Source organism: Colias eurytheme, chromosome 7, assembly GCF_061535395.1.
Source record: "Colias eurytheme isolate Ceu_HAF_F1 chromosome 7, ilColEury1 Martin Lab GWU primary, whole genome shotgun sequence".
Lineage (NCBI taxonomy): Eukaryota > Metazoa > Arthropoda > Insecta > Lepidoptera > Pieridae > Colias > Colias eurytheme.
Window position 1 is genome coordinate 6,724,566 of NC_142986.1, and position 22,448 is coordinate 6,747,013.

Here is a 22,448-nt window from a genome sequence, read left to right on the forward strand (position 1 = left end):
TATTGTATTCATAAACGATTTGATCAAAAGTACCACCTTGAGACTTATGTATTGTAAGCGCACAAGCAGATACTAATGGAAAGTGATTTCTCTTTGCAAATATTGTCTTATTTCTATTCATTGGTACAGATGACGATCTTCGTAAAATTGGGACTGCTGTTCTACTAATGTTTAGAGTTTGAATATGATGGGCAGCTTTTTTCCTAATTTTCTCTCCTATCTTACCAGGAAACTCAAGCCATAAGCGTATGATGTTATCACTGTCATCACGTTCAATATACACTAACTTTCCAACACAACCGTTGGCTAAGCCATCAGATACATCAATATTGGTTGTAATAATGTAAAATTTGTTAAGAACTAATATGATTTCATAAGGCGATCCTCCTGTATCAATAACTGACATTTTATGAAATTGTTGGCGTACATATGCTTCTTGTTCAACTGAATGACAACCTATATACATATCTGTTGCTATGGATACTACTTTGTCTTCAGCCATCAGCAATATTTAAAATAGATTGATTACACATTGATTATAATCCGCAACATGTTTATTTTTATTTTTAATTTACTTATTTTAAAAGTAATAAATAAACAAGTAAGTATATTTAGAGATTTTCAAAAAATTTTGCAATTTAAAATAATGTTTTTAAAACTGTTGAATTTTTCATTCACTTTGCTATTCACAATTGATCCGTTTGAAAATTTGAAAATAAATAATCCTAATTGATTATGATATTTGCCACTAGCTGGCGTATAAGGGCGTATTCAGAAAGAAAGCTTGAAACTTATAAGCGCTTATCGGCGCTTGTCATGTTCATATATTTTCCTGTCAGTGCTGTCAACCCGCGCAGGAAAATATATGAACATGACAAGCGCCGATAAGCGCTTATAAGTTTCAAGCTTTCTCTCTGAATACTCCCTAAGTCAAGAAGCGTGTAGTATATATGACATATACTTACAACCAATCAGAATTATTATTTTTAAATGGCGGAAACTACGCAGACTATAGTAAGCGTTACTTCCGTCAGAAAATAAATCTGAGTTACTCCCTAGTCGCGCCTAAAGAAGTTTTACTTCAATTATAGAAAAAGTTTATTAGGGTCGACCTGTGGTCGTAATTTAAGGACAAATAAAATAACAGGTTTTTCGATTTAAAAAAAACCATAACTGCGGAATAAAGTGTAATGGTAAAGTTGTATGTAATTAATTTTTTTTCTACAACTTTTTCTGTTACACTTTTCACACAAAACCTCAAATATCGAAATATCCCAGTTCGTTTACACTTTAAAATACAGTCGGACTCGCGCACCGAGGACTCCGAGCAAACATATTTTTTCATTATGTTGTATCTTACAATTTTGTTCAAAGGATTTTTTTCTTTATCTGTGCTTGTAAGTGTTGCTTTTAACAAAATTTCAAGACTGTGTTCACGGGAAGTACCTTGTAGGTTTTGATTGATGATTCCCTTGCAAGTAGTTGCGAATTACAGAATATGCGGTTCTAATTGCTTTTTCTTCAGATTGCGTTGACATAGAATTTGAATTAAATAACAGGTTTAAGTTATTATAGACCTGAGTTCTGATGTGAATATCAATTAAATACATGTAGACGTTCATGAGTAAAGGGATTGTAAGTATAAAATTATTTAAAAATATATTTTTATTTAATTTAATTAAATAATTAGGGTTTTCGCAGTTATTATTACATCTGTGCTATAACACGATACTTTTTACTCAATTTCAAGACTGTGTTTACGGGACAGGGTGCTCCCTGCAAGTATTGATTCCCTTGCTAATGTCGAAATCCTACGGTCTACGGTCCCTTGATGCTGTGAAAAATTCAAACGTTTTAGCCAACGCAATCAAAAGATGCAGCTGTAATTGCTGAAATTTTTCGACACTCCCTAAGAAATCAATACCTACAGGGTAGTTCCCGAGTACACAGAGTCATGAAATTTAGTACAATCTAATGTCTTATAAGGCAGACTAGCTTACCACCCGCGGCTTCGCCCGCTTTCTCTAAAACCTTATAAATTATATACTTTTCCTCTTGAATCACTCTATCTTTAAAAAAACTGCATCGAAATTCGTTGCGTAGTTTTAAAGATTTAATCATACCTACATAGGGACATAGGCACAGAGACAACGACTTTGTTTACTAATTGCGAAAAGCATGAATTTTTCCTAAGATTATAATATAAAAAAAATATTTAAAAAAAATTTAACTTACAACCCTGTTACTCATGAACGCTGACATGTATTATCTTGATATTCATACCAAAAACTCAAGTATAAAATACCTTTACGCTATAATCTTATATATAAAAATGAATCGCAAAATGTGTTGGTAAGCGCATAACTCGAGAACGGCTGAACCGATTTCGATAATTCTTTTTTAATATATTCCTTGAAGTACGAGGATGGTTCTTATGTAGAGAAAACGTAAACATGTACCACGGGCGAAGCCGGGGCGGACCGCTAGTAAATTATAAAATCAAACTTCTATGTCAACGAATCAGAAGATACAGCCGTAATTGCCGAAAAATTTCGCAAATTTCGACATGCGCAAGGGAATCAAAACTCAAAACCTATAGGGTACTTTCCGTAAACTCGGAATCTTGAAATTCGGTACAAAGCAACATCTTATAGTACAGATACAGGAATAATTGCAAAAAATATATATTTTTCAAGTTTGTCTGCCTGTGAAGACCCTTTTTCTCAGGAACGCGTGGAGGTATCAATCTGAAATTCATACCGAATACTCAAATCTACGGTTCCTTATAGCTGTGAAAAAATCAAACTTATAAGCCAACGCAATCAAAAGATACAGCCATTTATGCCGTAAATTATCGCAAATTTCGACATTATCGCAAGGGAATCAAAATCTATAGGTATTGTACTACTTCCTGTGAATACAGAGAGTTCTGAAATTTGGTTAAAAGCAATGTCAGCACAGATGGATGAAAAATTGCTAAAACATACATTTCATGCTTAATATCAACATTCGCAAGTGTTGCCAGGAATCAAAACCTACAGGGTACTTCCCGTGAACACAGAATCTTGATATTTAATCTTTATTTAATAGAAACTTACGTCTTATAGCACAGATAAAGGAAAAATCGCAAAAAGCATAAATTTAATATTAAAACATATAAAAAAGTTTGTACGGAACTCTTGGTTCGCCAATCCGACTCGCACTTGACCATTTTTTTAAATCTACGTATCAATTAAATTACCAAAATATAGCTTTTGAAAATTGACCACGTCTATGTGACCCCCCCCTGGCACCAAAGCTGGATCCGCCCTTGATCTAGCCGTATCTTCATCGGTGAGATGCCTTATTCTTCGAACTGCATATGCAGCTGAGCTGAGCTTAGCAGCGGTGGTGGCAACATGGGTCCCCCATTGTAGCTTCTCATCTAGTGTCAAACCAAGAAAAACAGTAGACTCGACAGGGTATAATACCTCCCCGTTTAAAATGATATCCCTTTTGACCTTTTTTACATTTGGAAGGATAAACTCTACACAATTTGTTTTTTTTGCATTCAATAATAAATTATTAGCATTAAACCAATTAGATATGCGTAAAAGAGCAGAGTTTACTTCGTCAACATTTGTGTCATATCTATCCACATTAAATATTAATGAGGTATCATCTGCAAACAGTACTATTTCACACATATCCTGCAAATAATAAGGTAGGTCATTAATATACACTAAGAACAAAAACGGTCCTAAGATAGATCCCTGCGGAACACCAATGTTAATCGGCGCACCGCAAGATTTCTCTCCATTAACAACAACGGTCTGTACCCTGTTCTGAAGATATGAAGCTATGAGGTCCTGAGATAAACCTTTGATACCATAAAAATTTAGTTTCCGTAATAGAGTGGAATGTTCTACACAGTCGAAAGCCTTAGAAAGGTCGCAGAATATCCCCAAAGCATTCTTTGAATTTTCCCATGCTTTATATATATGTGACAAAAGAGCTATTCCAGCATCAGTGGTAGAGCGCCCCCTTGTAAAACCAAACTGTTTGGCGTGCAGTAAACCATTTGAAACAAAATGACTACATAATTGGTTTAAAATCAATTTCTCGAAGACTTTGCTCAAAGTTGGTAAAATAGAAATAGGCCTATAGTTATTACAGTCTTCTTGGTCACCGCTTTTGAATAAAGGAATAACTTTACTAAACTTTAATAAATCAGGGAATATACCACAGTCACAACATTGATTAAATATAAACGCTAAATGGTTGGCAATGTTTTCTATAATATTATTTACTAAATTCACAGACATTCCCCAGAGATCACATGTTTTTTTTAAGTTTAATGTTTTAAAAGTTTTAACAATTTCATCTGCAGTCACATGTCGCAATTCAAATAATACATTACACTCCGCAACATGGTCCCTCAAATAGGACTCCGCAAGCACTGATGATGAATTTAATTTTTTAGTAATACTAACAGGGACACTACTAAAGAAATCTTCAAAAGCAAGCGCAACATCAGCACTTTTGTCAATTACCCTGCCAGCATTTACAAGTTTTATGGTACTATTTGTCCGGCTTTTGCCCATTTCACCATTAATAATTGTCCAAACAGTTTTAACTTTGTTATCAGAGTTGCGTATTTTATCTCTGACATATAGACACTTGGCAGTGAAACAAACTTTTTTAAAAGTTTTTGAATAATTTCTAACATAATTATGGAATGACAAGTCTTTGTTATATTGCTTCATGCCATATAACTCATATAGAATGTTCCTGCATCTGTGTATACTAGGTGTTGCCCATTGACTAAATGGTAAATCCTTGGTGATACTTAAAGATTTAACTTTAAATATTTTTTTAAACTCATTATGAACTAAATTAAAAAGATTTGTAAACATTTCACAAGGATTATTATAAAAGGATTGATCATTCAGGTTAGGCAGTTTATTATTAATATTATCTCTAAATTTATCAATGCCTTTTTTAGTTATAGGCCTAACATTAATTCTTACATGTTATAGGCCTAACATGTTTGTCATAGTTATAGGCCTAACATTAATTCTTACATTAACTCTTGACATGTTTCCGAAGAAACATCTTACGTTACTAACTCACGCACTCTAGACCCCCCTTGGAGGGACTCATTCAATGGACTATAATGTTGAATATTATTTCGTTTTCATGGAATTTCATTTGAGAAACGACAATGGATAGGCGTTTTATTAACCTAAGTAGAATTATATTTTATGAAACAAAACAATTTTTTATGTTTATTTAGACTTACTAAAATAATACAACCGTTTTCATTATATTTCGTAATTGATCAATACCAATAAACACAAAAAGATTAAGTAATCCAATACCTTAATATATTCAAAACTTACAAAATCGCTAAACAGTAATATTGAAAATTTCCACCAGTTTTAGGTGGCACCTGTCTAAATTGTACAACTTGTTGCACAACAGTTAATCTACATTCATTTTTACTCGACTTTCTCTTTTACAAATGTAAGCCAGCCCTTCGTACGAAAATAGATATTTGATAAACACTTTCGCGAAGAAAATGAATTCATATTTACGGTTCTCAAACTTTCACGTTAAATGGATGAGTACCTACATCCTGTGTATGGTTGGGGATTTTTACTGTTAAATAAACACAAAAAAATACTTTTTATGTTACAAATCTGATGGTTTATTATTCAATAAACCGTAATATTATAATTCTTTTTTACATTATAACTGTAATAAAAAATATAAGATACATACAACAAGTTGTAAAATCGTAGTAAGTATTTAGTTATCTGTGGTAAATCGCTGTTCACAATCTAAATTGCCATAAAACAAAGATCTGATGTCTGTATCGAACGCTTAATTACAACGTATTCACTAATATGCACGTGTTAATATCTGTTAAGTGATTGAATGGTGTTATGAACTGTTAGTAATCAATAAAACATACAGTAACTGTCAGTCAGTGACCTCCAAAATGCCTCTAACTACTCGAGCTACAGTTAACAATTAAAACAACGGTATTTGTAGATCAATAGCTGTATGGAGAAAATATTAAAAATTGTTAGTGCATGCTTGCTATTAATATTAAACGATGATATTAAAGAAGTCAAATTGTTTAAGAATTATAACTATGATAACAATTAGTAGCTAAGATATATGTAATTGAAAAAAACATAGAGAGACTTAGAAAATAAAGGATCAAGTAAGAAATTGAAGTAAAGTTAAGTAGTGAAGTTGGTAAATTTGGGACTCGGGTAAATTCATGTAAATGTGATTACTAAACTAAAAGCAATGAAATAAAGAAAGCTCTTCTATCTTACATAATATTTCATGTACAATAACAGAATGCAGCCGTATTCAAAGCCAGTGAAAGCCATTACGAGAATTCCAAAGAAACTATACTAACGGATTGGAGTGTAATCCTATTATCATTCAGTTACTGATCCCATATGGTGATTTTCAGGACTTATGCGACTTATTGTTATCGCATTTACATATCTAGTTAATATTTAAGCCCGAAGATTTAGGATGTGGATTTATGTATTAGATTTATATGCCTACTAGCCGCCCGCCCTTCATTTGGCGATTTAAATAATGTCTTCTGCATTAGAGACACCTACAGACATAAAGTTAATAGCGTCCAAAGGTATTTTTTATCTTGTTAGCGTTTCATAAAACTGCTTTTTATTTGCGCCGTATTCACGTGGAAATATTGAAAAGAAAAACTGTATGCGGCGGATGAAGAACAAGGTACTAAGCTTTCTAGTTGATACAGTTATCATTTTATAGCATCAGTCAACTTTTACTCAGTAGCAATTAACGGTACGATAAATAACTCCAAGCTTCCAGTATGTGACAAGTATTCCCTACTTTATGTTATAAAGTTTACTTTCAAACTGAGCGAATATTTCTCAAATTCCTGTACCCTCCTCTTGCGTAATGAAAACATAAATTGTACAATTTGCTAGAAAATAGAATCCAAATTTAGATGTTAATTCTGTAACAAAAGCTAGCTAGAGTTAGCAGTCATTTACAAGTTAATCAGCAAGCAATTATATAAATTATTTAGTCAGAAATAGGTTATTTAATTGTAACACAGCTCGCGATAAAACATTACAATTACATTTACAAAATTACAATTTTGAATATTTTAGGAACACTTATCTGTTTCATTAAAAAAAACATTAAAATTCAACTATTTACGGTTCTTATTCAGATGAACACATCCAATACTTAAGAACTGACGGACGGACTGTTCAAGTAGGTACTCGGACAGCGTATATATAATTTTGTTATTAGAGGAGCGTATACGCGACCAAAAAGATGCTATTCGCAATCTAATAATTGCGAAGAAGTCATTGATGCCGCCATCTGCAAACATGCATTAGGTATTTATTAAATAATTACCTACATATTAAGAACAGAATACTCAACTAAAACAAATCTTAAAATACCAGAGCTCAAAATATTTCTTGCCCACAATCCAAAAAGCTCAGCTCAGAGTTATTCCAAGAATAACTAAGACCTACAGAATAAAAATATAATTGTTAACAATTCACACAATTCACAATTTAAACAAACGGTACCAAACCAAAAATATAAAGTCATTAGCATTGAACGCTCATTGCAAAGATCTTTGAACTGCGCTCGCTAAACATTTTTTTTACAATTTGAATGCGTCATCACGATCTCTCCTCCGATGAATAAAGATGGCACATAAGAACTCAATTTATCGCGTGCAGTTACACGGCTCAAAATCCGTCAAAGCTTATTTGTGCGGCATATGAATAGATCGGTTAAGTGGCGTCAGTATTCATCGCACAAAAGCATTGCAACGTTATTTTATTGGTTCGAAATTCGGTTTATCTCTTTCATCGATTTGACGATAACGCTAAATGGGAGCTTTGATGATGATTATTGAGCTGTCTACGTATATTTTGTGACATTCAACAAAGTGAAATTTGCACCGATTTACTGATTTACTCCAACAATCATACACATGGGTTTTATCGAAATGTATACGCGATGGCAGATTTGTTTACAAATTAGTAAATATTTTTTACTAGTCTTTTACTTTACGTACCAAGCAAATCTTACTTTTAGTTTATCAAATATTATGCATATAAACGGATATGCAAGGAGTCAGACTTGGATTTATTGTCCCGTATGATTTATATTGGCATCACTGTTTGTATCTCAATCATATTGGAAATTCGCGCGTCAGATGGTTCATCTATCTATTGATCATATGCAGGAACGCCTGTTTGGATCAGAAAATTAGTTATAGCATTTTTAGATAATGCGTTTTCAATTATATAGTTTCAAGTGTTTCGAATATAATTTTGCATTAAAATATTGCATTAATTATCTCTTTTATATCTCCTCTCTTACGAACCTCATCAACATTTTTGTGTAAATTGATTGATCCTTAAATCGAACATCACAAAAAATCGAATGTCGTAATATTTGGCGCCAAATGTCAAAATGCAGACATTGCAATAGCGCCAAAGAGTTATGGAGTAGATCTGTCAAAATCGATTAAATATGACGAGTCAAAGAGCAACAATGGTGTCGCGCTCATTACATCGAGCGTGAGGGAGTTAATGAGGCTCGATCGTATCACGGCAGCCCTGCCGCACTTTCACTTGAAAGGGCAATCAAAGAATATGGATCAGACGTGACGTTTGGCTTAGCATCCACTGAGCTTTAGCTAGCTTGAGGCTAGAGAGATCAACGGTTTATAAACTAGATTCACGTTTTAAACAGCAAAGGCACTTGAACTTTATATGGGACATTTTATAGAATTAATTTATAAGCAACACTTTATACAGATGTACATTTAAATATTACACTACTAGCTTTCCACCCGCGGCATCGCTCGCGCAGTCAAAGAAAAATCCGCATAGTTCCCGTTCCCGTGGGATTTCCGGAATAAAACCTGTCCTATGTCCCGGGGTAAAAAGTAGCCTATGTCCTTTCTCGGGTATCAAAATATCTCTATACCAAATTTCATGCAAATTGGTTCAGTAGTTAAGGCGTGATTGAGTAACAGACAGACAGACAGAGTTACTTTCGCATTTATAATATTAGTATGGATTATTATTTTAATGTTTACAGTCTCTTATTACTTTGAGTATTTTGGTACTAGACAGATTCGCATTTATCAAACTAATGTTATCTTGCTACATATGCAAGAAAACGAAACACAATGGGGCTTTGAAACGAATTCACTGGATGAAAGTTCGTATTCCATTCATCTTTGTTTGTAGAGAAAGAAGTGCTAAATAGACGCATAATATATGTGCGTACTTTGCTTTCACTTGAAGGTTAAAGCCCGAAGTAATTGAATTATAAATGCGGAGAAGATGATATACCTACGCGTTTTATGCTGAATCTATTTTATAGCCTTTTTGTGTTTTATGTTACGAAATAGGCATGTCTGATTTTTTTAAAGGGGTTTTAGATTAAAAAAAACTATCCCAGGTAAAGTAAATTTCTTTTCATATTTAAAAGAAACCTTTATGTTATATCACGTACATATCTAGTTTCAACAATTTAGAATTTATAAACGTGAACAGCAATTTTTTTTGTATGCATGTTATTATAACGCAAACGGTTCCTTTTACAACAACTGTTAAGTTATTGTCAACACTGTTTATTTCTTCATCTTTGAATGTAAATCCAAATCTAATACAATGCTGTGCATATTTCAGCGCTTAAGAAATACGGTTCTTTGCCATAAATGGATGTTCTACGTGGTCTTAGTGTGTATTACTTGATAACGATTGCTGATTATAGCCGTGGTTTCATAATAAACATCTAAGCCCAGCCGTGTGACTAAGTCTGTTGTATGTACTCCAAATTCTGTAATGCACAGAGTTATATTTTCTATTTTGTTATTTGTATCTGTAACGTTAAAACTCTTTTGCCAACTTATAGGCAACGCGCGTGTGTATTGGCAGTTTTTGGTACAATTTTTCAACGCGTTTTAAAAATATCTCCGTCTTTCATTTTATCGACTCTATATTCAAGGAAATTTTTGCCAAATCCATAGAGTTGTGCATTGAACAATCGTCTTATTATTTTGTCTAAACAAATAAGTATATAATATGTACCTATAAAATTGGGTGATGTTAAATAATATTTTTAATGGAATGACTATTTATTACATTAAAGTTAATGGTAGAGTTTAGTGTAAATAATAGATAGTCAGTCATTCCATGTTTCAATACAAAACTATATAATCTTAATAATTTATTATTCAAAATTATATTTCATTTAAGGTAAAGCACGATTGGATACTTGTTTATCATTTCAGACACTATAGAAAGTTTAATCCCACTCAGTGACTATAAGAGTCAGTTTCCATCGAAATATTACACTGAACAGTCACCTTTTACCCAATAACCTTTGAATTACATGGACCCGCAGCCCGCTCATACATTAATTAAAAATGTAAACAGAAACATCTCAAAAGCACACACAGCTTCAAAATCTATATTATTAAAATAATATGCAAAATAATAAAAGTACGGGCAATTACTGAGACGATTACCCATACAATGTTATATTATTGGTATTGAAGATATACACGCAAACCCCGGCTGCATAATAACAGTTCATACCTCATTTTCATATTAGCTTACATGCATGTGTTTTCACTAACATTTTATTTTTAACTTGCATTAATTATTGTCATTATTTCACACTATTTAAATCTTTTTAATCGATTAAACGTATTATGTTATGCATACGTTGCACAAAACCTATAAAAACGACGTGTCGGTTTTATATCAGCCGCGAAGACAGCACAATATATAACAGCTTCTGAACTTCAGCGTTAAACACGATGAATCAATCCTATTTAGGTATCCAGTTTGACCAGTTTCTTATCTTAAAGCCGAACAATTACATCACAGTAGCAATAGCTCATAATTGGCATCGTGTAGGTTATACTCACTGGGCGTAAAATTATTCTTGTAGACAGCGGCAGGTGCATAGACCATAGTCCTGTAAACAGCTTCGAATTAAAAAGAAAAATACTGCCTGGCGCGGATGCGTGCCAATAAAGACGAGTTTATAGAGGTGGTTTGTTATTAACACATGCTGATAACGCATAATTACTGATTGTTTAGTGTTAAACTCTCAATCATAATTACAGTAAAATAATTTAAAATGGAACCGACGAAACGATACAGCAAACCTTTTGACTCTTGTATTATGTAAACTGAAAAAACTGATAAACGATTTTAAGAACAACGGCATACCTCCTCATTTATGTAACGATGCGAGATTGTATCATTCTTCTTTACAATGTAAGGTAAAGGTAAAGGTACAATTTAAAAAGTTAATAAGCACGAAATTCGGTGCCTTAACAGCGCATTTTCCAATTACCTACCTATATAAGACAATCGAAAAAAGCGTAATTTCACTCAGTGGAAACAATAATTTGTTCTCAGAGTAAAATGTTTAAGATTCTTCGAGGCGCAAGTATTACTCGCATAGTTAAATAAAGTAAATATCACATTATCATATAGTTGTACTGATTATTTAAAGATCACCGCAACAGGTTTGTATTTCATCCTAAGATTAAACCTATAATAATTTAACGAGGCCAATTATTCTTTGCTTTACTCCGCACTATAATCAGGGGGAGGAACGTGATGTTTTCATGCCTGCGTCAGATTCAAGTAAATTGCCAACATTAAAGGAAATCATGTACAACATCAAGGATTCATTATTTTGATATACGTTCTGTAAAGCGTCTCATTACGCCATCTGTCAAAATTGCAATCCTTTTCACGGACTAGACCACATACTTACATAATCACGGTAAAAGAAGGCAATCGTTTTATTTAAAGCAATTCAAAAGTTTCAAACAGAATCGGAGTTTAATCGGTTTCATTGTTATCTTGAAAGCTTTGACAAAGTATTCCAAGCGTAGTCAGATTAAGAGATATATACTATGAAATGCCAATAGTTCGCAGACATTTGCAGTGAGTACTTATTTTAACTGTAACTCTCTTAGATATCGTATCTATAATAGTATTTACTAGACATCGACCGTAATGGATTCGTTCTTGTCGTAATTTTATTCGTCATAGAGCAAATGTCTTTTCTTCTAACAATGTAACCAATGATCCGAATAATTACAGCTTAACTTTACTCTATAGTCTTTGTAATACGAACAGTATTAAAATAAATCGGATACAAAACTAAAATTTAAAAATTATTTAGATCGTGTAGATGTTAATTGAACAATATATTCGCTTGAGCTGAGTCATATAAGAGCTAGCGCGCACCACGACTTTCTGCAGCGTGATTATTTTATCGCAGAAATACAACGTATGAGTTACTATGACAATGCGCGCACATGCGATTAAATAATCACAGCGATTTTAAAATTGTGATTTGTCACATTTTGCTGCGACTGCTCGCGACGCGATTGTCGCGAAAATCAAATGCGGAATATGAAATTGTATGGTACCGCGCGCACTGCGATAATAAAATCGCACACTCGGGCCCGGCCGGCACTTCACTTGTGTTTCGTCTGTCCAACAGTAAACATCGTAGTTATATAGGTAGGTACTGTTTGGTAAACATATGAACTAAGTAATCTGTCAAAAGTTTGAATTTATTTATTTAACACTTTATTGTGCAAGAAACAAAATATAACTAAGTACATAAAGGTTACAATAATAAAAAAAAAGCGCAATGGGCGGCCTTTTGGCGGAATTTTCATTCTATAATAGCCAAAGAATTTTTTGGGATACATCCGAAATTCATTGTATTTCTCATAAAAGAAACCATTGACAATTCTATCTGCTGTAAAAGGATGAGTCCAATATTGACGAATTTTCTTTTTTTTTTCTTATCCTCCGAAGTAGTAAATAAAGACAAGCAACTTGTACGAAATCAATGATGAAGTGAGTAATGATCGCTATTAAATTATCGCTGTGCGCGCACCGTACTCTTTGCGATTTTCTACAGCGCGATTTTGAAATCGTGTCGCAAAAATTAAAATCGTGGTGCGCGCTTGGCCTAACACAAACTAAGTACGCAGTCGTTTACATTGTTATAGGGGATCACGTCCGTCCGTCAGCCTGTCAGCGTCTGAGATGAACAAATTGTCGACACCAGCCTTGACCTGTCCGACATAACAAAAGACTTGGGAAGATGAGTTGAAATGCGTATTAAATACCTCACATCCGAACTTGTCGCTCCAGATAAGTTACGTGAATGTTTATATTAGGTATACGGTATACCTCTTTATAGGTAAGTTTCCTACAAATACTTTTCTTGTTGGATTAGGTGGCTCAAATTAGATTAGTATAGTTGATTAGATTGCTTTTGTTAAGCTAGTATAGTATCGAGGCTAGTATCGCCGCTTTGTTGATAAAATTACCACACGCAGATTGTTATAATAAACTTAGGTATATAACATCGTAAATAATAAAGTTAACAAATAATTATGAAAATCTTCCTATAAAGTTCTAGATCAGTTCTATACTTAAGATATTGATTTTCCGTTTTAATATCCGCTCTATCGAATTGCGGTGCAGATGTAGCACAATCACATGAGTAGAAAGACGGAACAATGGTGATTTTACGATCATGGTTAATTTGAGATTTTTCCTTAAAGTTTCATTCAATTATTCGGACGTTTATTTTAAAATTCAAATAAATGTAATTAATTATATCTTCGATGAGATAATTTTAACGTGCTTAAAGCACGTACATATTGTGTATGTTTGTGTATTAATTTTCTTTCGTTTAATGAATACAAAAATTCATTTTTTCCACGAGTTTACAACAAAAAATTCGCGCAGAAAATAATTGCGCTTGACTTTTTTCTCTTTGCAAACACAATGTACGTCAATTCTCACATGCTACCGTCAGCAGTGTCAATGTTTGTTCACTTGACCACCTGGAAGGCGCATCTAAAGGCCTTTACAAAACCATAATTGCTTCCAACTTTAAAATCAAGTGTACGTTCGACTTGAACAATATGTAACATTAACGTTTTAACTTTTGAGAGCTATAATTAGCACATCAACGGCTGTTCTAATTTTAGAACAATGTTGTAATGTCCATCCATAACGTTTGAGTATCATGTTCGTCTTGCAATTAAAACAAATAACATTATGGAGGGCGGATGTGGGGCCAGTCAGAGCTACCACGAGGCCTCCACGCACTTGGCAAAGCAAAGAAAAAATATAGAAAGAACACCTACCGTGCGGAACGCATCCGATCCTATTAGAAACAGCCGACAGTCAAACTAGTTTCACTATACAGTTACCTCCAGTTACATGAGATGATTCGATTCTGCGACGATAGTCGAAGGTCGTGGTAGCTCAAGCGATTCTAATTCTAATTCGTTCTATAAGTTGACGACTTCGACCAAATGGCATCGATTGTACTTTGAAAAAATCGATTTCTATCAATACAGAATCGGAGAACGCAATTCCGGGGAATTATTTTCTGTGTTATAAATTAGAGTAACTAACGGTCTATGAAAAAGTTATCATCTTAACTTAATAACTGATAGAGTATTTTGATGATTAAACTAGTGTTAAATAAGAAATAAATTATTATTGATTGTAACATGCTGTTACTGAAGTAGGTTTACGTTATATTATTTACTTAATACCTTTATGTACATAATATACTGAAGGTAAGTAATGCAATTTTCACTTAATACTATATTAATAGATATACAAGGTAGGTAGATGAATAATAAGCAGGCACACATATGAATTATTTTAAATGTCTCTATATCAAACACCAATAAATTGTAAATGTAGTAAAATTTTATAGTAAAACCTCGTAAAAACACGATACGAGAGATCGTTATGAATAAAATATTTGACCCAAAATGGAAGTTGTTTTCAATGATCATCAGGTAAACAATAAAACTATAAATTTTATAAGAGCGTACCATAAAGTGAAATAAGTATATTCTTAACTGCATCATTTGCATATCTCTGTAACTCAATTTTTTTCTCACGTATTTAAATGTGGTCCATTTTTTTAATAATTTATAATAGAACTTAATAACATTAATAATATAGCTGTGATAATGTTTTTTGAAATTTGTTATCCAATGAACATAAAAATAACTAGTAACTAACTACCTAGTTGCTATAAAAAAGTAAAAAAAAAATTGATTAGAGACCACTTGAGGAAATGTTATAGATAATTCAAAACTAGGGGAGAAATTTTACACGCCTATGTAGGTATACTTATAATATATATATTCGATAAGAATGCGTTATGTATCCAATTCAATTTTATTAAATTTAATTTAAAAATCTCTTATAGGTATATAAAATTCTCGTGTCACAATGTTAGTCTGCATACTCCTCCGAAACGGGTGGACCGATTCTCATGAAATTTTCTGTGCATATCGGGTAAGTCTGAGAATCGGCCAACATCTATTTTTCATATGTACCACGGGCGAAGCCGGGGCGGACCGCTAGTATTGGTATAATTTGGTATTGGTACGTCTCTATTGGCATAATATTACTTATAAATTACGCCAAATAAAGCATTCATAAAAGCACTTTGGCATGAAATACCATACCAAAGATAATGACGATAATCATTGCTAATAATTTATTTCTTAATAAAAAGAAACATTACCTGTGTCGGTGGACCTTTAAAACTCCATTTAAGTCACAAATCACTTCACTTAAGGGCACAAAAAATATTTATCAATTCACATCACTATCGCTGAATTAACTTCGTATTTTTGCTCGAACAAAAATACGTTCAACACTATCGATTAATTGGATTTCATTTCTCGATCGTAAACAATCGAAACGACTAAGGCTTATTTATTGAAAAAAATAAACGCACTCGTATTGTTTTACTTCCGTGGCCAGTACGTTTAAAATGTGCGCGATCGCGAATATGTATACGAAATCGAGCGGGCGTGCGCGCGCGACGTACGTGCAACAGCCGCATATGCCTACAGCTGACTGAATCGCAATTCGGAACAACACAACTACAACAATAATTACAGGCCTCCAATTTTTCTAACAAACAGTCTGACCACCGTTAGGCGATACATTCAACTCTGTAATCCTATCTAGTATCTACATTATGTAGAGCTTACTTCCTGCATGTACAATACATCATGAAAGTCGCCGCACGGATGCTATATCAAGTAATGTGTTATAAATTGTTCAGATTTACTTCATGCTACAACTAGGTGTGATTTATGCACGGAACTGTGTCGAATTAACAATTACTCTACGTAGAGTTTACGGGTGGACATGACCGTTATGATCACCGATATTTTGATGGGTATGGTATTGGGTATGGTACGATAAAAACTAAATATTGAAGATTTACTTGTGAATAATTTATTGCATAAACTGCACTTAAAAACTATTTCAACGAGTCGCTGATACTGCCACATTATATGCTTAGTACCTACATAGATATCTACTCGGTGACTTCGATCTATAAAATAACTCCTCGCCAAACCATGTAAAACTAAAATATTAATATCTATTATCTACCATTGTTTTTCTTGTTATTAGGTATTAGGTAAGCAACAGTAAATATAGAGCAAATTATTTAAAACCCTTAATTGTTATCCACTCCTTTCTTGTCTTATAGATATTTATTCCAATAAACTGTTTGAAGTCCTAAATTAAATTCAATAACAATTTGGGACAGCCGGAAAATTGACAAAAGAAATTTGAATAAATTTTCTTTAACTGCTCTACGTTATAAAAATTAAACTAACTCAAACCACGATTTTTGTAAATGGTGGTTTTCATTAATTAATAATTATATGGTACTTATATTCCGTTGTACTGAAACATTTCCAGGCCCAATGACCAATGCTCTACACTTAAAGATTTAAATATCGTTCATAATGTAAACAACTTTGATAAAATATGCCACTCTATAAATAATATTAATGGTGCTACCAAATTAATTCTGTTGCATTTGACAAGTAGCAACTACAAAATCAACGATTAGTGCAACGCCTCAGGCGATTTCGGTCTTGTACATAATTGTAAATTAAGCTGCACAATTATTTATATAACATTTCATATTTATTGCTATTTCTGGTGGGTAATTTAACGCGTCAAATTGAATTATTACTGTTTCAAAATGTAGCAATAGATTTTAATGCTCTAATCACTGTAATACCTACTAATTGTGGCCTTATATTTGTTTTATAAGAATTTTCTTTCTTTTTTTGTAGAGCAAACCACATATAAAACTTTTCCGATGGAACCTAATTGTTTTATTAAGTTTAAAAGGGTAGGGGATATGAACAAAACACCTTATTATAAATAATATTCGAATATATTTGGAAAATACTATAGTATAAATACATTGTCATATATATAACATTAATAACCTATGCTACATGCTTTATATAAGTCAGTCTCCTTTGTACAAATTTGTCCCCAGAACAAAAAAACGGACTCTGACAAAAATTTTTTGTTTGCTTACAAAACTTAGATAATCATATTATTATATAATTTTCCACCTTTTTGTATGTTTAATTTTATAAGCTTAAAATAAGTTCTTTATAGATGCCCGTTTTAACTTTTAAAAGGGGTTCTTATTACCTATGAAATATGGAATGACATTCGAATATAATAATATCGAATACAAATTCTTTACATTTTTTTGTAAACATAGGACAGCTCTAACAATTCCACATTGTTAGAGCTGTCCTATTTTATTAACATTTGGAGGTTTATTCTTGAAAAAAATAAGTGGTTAGTATTTATTATTATTATAATAAATATTATTCAGCCATAGAAATTAAAAGCTTAAGGCTATAATTTGTAAAATTTTAATTTGAATTCACTCTGTGAACAAGGTATATTGATATATTGACATTAAAAAAACTAGCTAAGAGAAAAGGTAGATTATTAAGAATAATTCACGCTACACCGCACCGTGGCGGAGCTGAGCAGTGGCGGGGCGGGCCCGTGCCGGGACCGGGAAACAAATGAAATAATACCCACCAACATTTCTACGACGTGCCCCGGCCGTGCACGGCCCGGTCGCGACACGATATAGCCATAATCTTCCTTTTTGGTACAACTTCTTTCTAAAGAGGCAGTCTTTATGGTCACTGAATCTATGTTTATTTTTTAAAATGTTTTTAATACCACTCTGATCTATATTGAACAAATTACCAAGTTTATTTTTGGTTGGAATACCAACGAGATAAAAATCGTTGGTTATTTTAGCAATGGTTTATAAAAATAATGAATATTTATTTTTATTACATTTGAATAGTAGTTTTTTAACTTTTTTGAAATCATATTACTTTAGTACCTACTTAAACTTAGAAGTTTTTACTTGTTCGCTATTTTAGCTGCAATGAGTTAACTTTTATTATTAATTCATACAATTTTCAAACACAATCAATTTGGTGCATTTTAATTTAACAGAATATTATCTTTACACTATACATTGCAATATCTAATAAAAGCTTTTAGCTTATATAAACTTGCCTTGCCAACTAAAATTACAGCATAAGTACACATTACATTATAGAGTATTCTTTTATCATTCATACATATTATATCGATAATAATTTTAAAATTAAATCACATTTTTTTATCATTTTATTATGTACAGCATATGCTATTTTTTCTACTTTAGTATTTGAATATGTTTAATCAAAAATTCCATGGTACATACTTGACAATGAGTTGAGTTCTTTTATTCTATCAATAGACAATATCACATAAGATTTTTACATATTACTACATGTACATTTTACAAAAAATTCAACGAACACAGTTTTAGTGGTCATAAAATTAAGAAAATTCGATTTAAATGCTCGATTTAAACACCTTTTAAGGGTGAATTTGTTAATTAGTCTAATGTCGGTAGTAATATTCTGTATAGTATAGTAGACATCAGCTAAGTAATATTAATCTATTTAGAATATTGAAATGTCTTCTATTATATTTATCCCCTTTTTTTCACAATATGGTTGTGTCTACTTTTCATCCAACCATATTGTAATATTAATTAAGGTCAATTCCTTCTTCCAGATTGAACTTGGATAAAATTTACAAAATGTCTTCAATTCACTCTTCCTCATAAAAAATATCATTACTTACATACTCTCCATATGTATTTCCATTTTCCCACAAATATTACATTATAGTATATAGTTTATACTCAAGACAGATGATCTATATCACAAATCACATAATACCAATAATAGCTGTATTAAATGCTATTAGTAAAAACTCACTACAAACCAAATATAATATTATCTATCATAAGTACTTCGTACTATAATATCATTTTGGCAGCATAAAACATACAAAAACAATACCTATTCAGCAATGGCATGTAAAATGTGCCGAAAACCTTTATTTATATACTTACGGCCTTACTAATAAAAAGTTAAACAATGGATAAATTTCTACCATTTTCTACCATAGCTGTGTCCTGCTCTTGCTCACATTGAACGTCAATCATAAAAACAAGACAGGTAATTGCAATAACTAATCCATTGCAAAGCGAATGGGTAACATTTTATTAGTAAGACCGTTAAGTGTTTTTCTTACAAACTAGCATTAATAGACAATATTTAAAATGCATAAACAAATGTTAAATAACATAATAGCAATCATGTAGTTTATTATTCATTGGAGAGATTATTTTGATAAGGAATAATTAGGTCAAATTAATATAGGTTTACAGAATACATGGAATAACTTATTAACCTAATTCTATGGAATTAAAACTATAATAGATTCACACATCCATTGATAATTAAATCGGTACTGAATAAATTTGTATAATTTTCAAGTTGATTATCATACTAGCCGCTAATTGATATTCATACCAGTTACACCATACTGAACGGAGTTAACGCCTATATTAATTAAGCCGTTAGGCCTGTGATTATTGACACAATCGTCAAAACTACTGTCACCATTACATACCCTAACATTATCTTGTATACAATCCAATAAATGGTTAAAGAAATTGGGGAAATTATCGTAACTAGGGAAAACGTTAATATCTATAACAGCGTGATTACCTGACGCATTGTCGATTACAACATCAAAGCCAGCTAAGAGCAGGCCAATTCTTTTCCTAAGCACTTTTATGATGGATTTTATTTTATCCTCATTTGGGTGCATTCTTAATTCTGGTTTGTCGTGTGGGTCCAATATTGAGAGAGTTGACTGACTGTCTGCTTTACAAACTTCTCCAGTGCTGTAGAAAATTGGGTCTAAATCATCTGACGCATAAAAGTTTTTAAGGCTTGGACGTTGACATATGTGATACCTGAAACATGAAAATTATAACTTTAAATTAACAAAAAAAAATCAAAACTAATAATGAATGCATATAATTTAGTTGTTTAATTTTGAATGCTTAAGAATACCAATTAAGCCACAGAACTAAAGGTATGATCATACTTCATACTTTAAAATAACATCATGTTCTAAGAAAGTGTTGTGGGTAAATAAGTCTTTAATGATATGATTCATATCCATTTATGATTTGTAATTCAAGATATCATTGTGAGTCATGTACGTTTTTTTTTACTTTTCGTTTAAAAATGAAATTTAAAACTTAAACATCAATATTTTGAATATGAGAATATAAAAACGAAAATACTAACCTATTACCAACAAGAAACACCTTATGTAAAACAGCATTATGATTCACAAAACTTTGTACAACACAGGGTGGCCTACAAACATTCAATCCTCTCTCATTAAATATCAAAACCATTTCATGAGCTGATTTAGACCCATGAGCCAAAGTTGGCTTACAGATGACAGGAAATGTGACGCCTCGTTGTCTCATAATTTCTATATTTTGTTCAATATTTGCAGTTGTGAATTCAGCAAATGTTGGTGTAAATACACCAATGTTTTGTAGTGATACCTCCTCTTCTAATATTGAATAGTAACCATACCTATAAAATTTAAAAGTACATCTGTAAATTGTTAGAGCGTATACGCACTATGCGGGTAGCCGTCCGGCTGACCGCAAGCACAATTATGTACGTAATATTCATTTCTATGCGCACTGTGCGGTTGCGGTAGCCGCATCGCAGTGCGCATAGAAATGAATATTACGTACATAATTGTGCTTGCGGTCAGCCGGACGGCTACCCGCCTAGTGCGTATACGCTCTTACAAGTACCATGTTTTACTAAATTGAAAAAAAAACTAGTTGATATGTAACAAATATCGTAATTATCACATATTAAAATTATAATAAACTCATTTGTACATAATATTATTGCCATAAACCCTTTTTCTTATTAAATATACCCATTTTCCTGTTTTTATTACTGCAAATGTTTGTTAAATTATAAAGATCTTACCTATTTAAGAGTATTCTCACATTATTCAATGGATCTATAACTGTAACATTTGGATGATTTGATAAATACTGCTCCACCCTTCCAATAATACTTGAAGCCTAAAAAAAATATGTGTAATATATTGAAAATTCTTACTAGAATATTTTATGTTATATGATGATGTCTTATTTAAAAAAAATACTTGTTTTAAATGACACCATCAATGAAATAAAAAATGAGGAAAAATTTACAGAATCATTCAAATGGAACTTGAAGGTCGTAACTTACTTTAGGATCACCTTGATCAGCTGCTGCTATTATATCTGTTAGCTTGTGAAGAAAAACATCCAATTTACCTTGTTCTTCCAGAGGTTTTTCTAAATCTAACTGAAAATAAATATAACGAATATCAAAATAAAAATTTCATAGAAAAAAGGATGAATTCAAAAATAGGATAACTTACTTTTACAACTTTATAGCCATGTGTTGTGCAAGCGTTTAATAATTCCTTCCAATTAAGTTTGTGACTTTTTTTCTCTGACATCCAAATACCAATTGTCTTATACAAACCACTATTTTCACTCATTTTGTAAAAAATACAAATCAAAATATAAACAAAAAAATGTGGAAATCTTAATTGACTAATGTTTTAAACGGATATGGTGACGCAGTATTCCTATCAAAAACTGTTTGAAGAAATCTAATTTGTATATCACTGATTGGTTTGGCAATTAACGTATTTCTTTCACAATATATAGTAAAAAACAGACACCGAAAGTAACTATTGACAAAAATATAGAACTTCCATAGAACTTCCAAATTCCTGTCGTCTACCATGATAAACTGACAGCTACCGTCAGCCCGTCATTTCAAAACTGATTTTTTTTTTTGAAGATTTAATGGCCTGGCTACGAGACCTTTAGGCCAAGTCTTATTTTTTTTCACAAATATTCAAGGTATTTTTCCTTCCTTTGTCCTTATTTAGAGTGTTTATTATGTATTTGTATAACGCACTATAACACTTTTTGTTTTTTAACAAATCACACAACTGGCGGCGGCATATTCCGCCGTACCATAGTTCATATCGGCGATCTTCTCATTACAG

The 22,448-nt window shown here is 32.2% G+C and overlaps 2 protein-coding genes across 2 annotated transcripts in view; both read right to left on the reverse strand.

Moving 5' to 3' along the window:
• Nucleotides 1-15,995, reverse strand: part of ASPP (Ankyrin-repeat, SH3-domain, and Proline-rich-region containing Protein) — a 231,322-nt gene extending 215,327 nt beyond the window's left edge. Inside the window, exon 1 of the mRNA XM_090104153.1 lies at nucleotides 15,652-15,995. The gene's annotated coding sequence lies outside the window, so the exon portion shown is untranslated. The remainder of the gene's footprint in view (nucleotides 1-15,651) is intronic.
• A 1,710-nt stretch (nucleotides 15,996-17,705) lies between these two features.
• LOC149907101 (inositol-tetrakisphosphate 1-kinase-like) lies at nucleotides 17,706-22,144 on the reverse strand. Its single transcript, XM_090104158.1, has 5 exons — nucleotides 21,807-22,144; nucleotides 21,632-21,730; nucleotides 21,365-21,462; nucleotides 20,651-20,950; nucleotides 17,706-20,310 (listed from the first exon to the last, which is right to left on the reverse strand). The coding sequence occupies exons 1-5, from the start codon at nucleotides 21,927-21,929 to the stop codon at nucleotides 19,845-19,847; spliced, it is 1,086 nt and encodes a 361-aa protein (XP_089960284.1). The 5' UTR covers nucleotides 21,930-22,144; the 3' UTR covers nucleotides 17,706-19,844.
• Between the last annotated feature and the right edge of the window lie 304 nt (nucleotides 22,145-22,448).

Bases quoted from the DNA above. Each gene is read 5' to 3' on its own strand.
- LOC149907101 (XM_090104158.1), bottom strand. From the start codon at position 21,929: ATGAGTGAAAATAGTGGTTTGTATAAGACAATTGGTATTTGGATGTCA. The intron at 21,463-21,631 runs GTAAGTTACGAC...TATTTTTTTTAG, and splicing joins CTGATCAAGGTGATCCTAAA to GCTTCAAGTATTATTGGAAG. The intron at 20,311-20,650 runs GTTAGTATTTTC...TTCATGTTTCAG, and splicing joins GTGTTTCTTGTTGGTAATAG to GTATCACATATGTCAACGTC.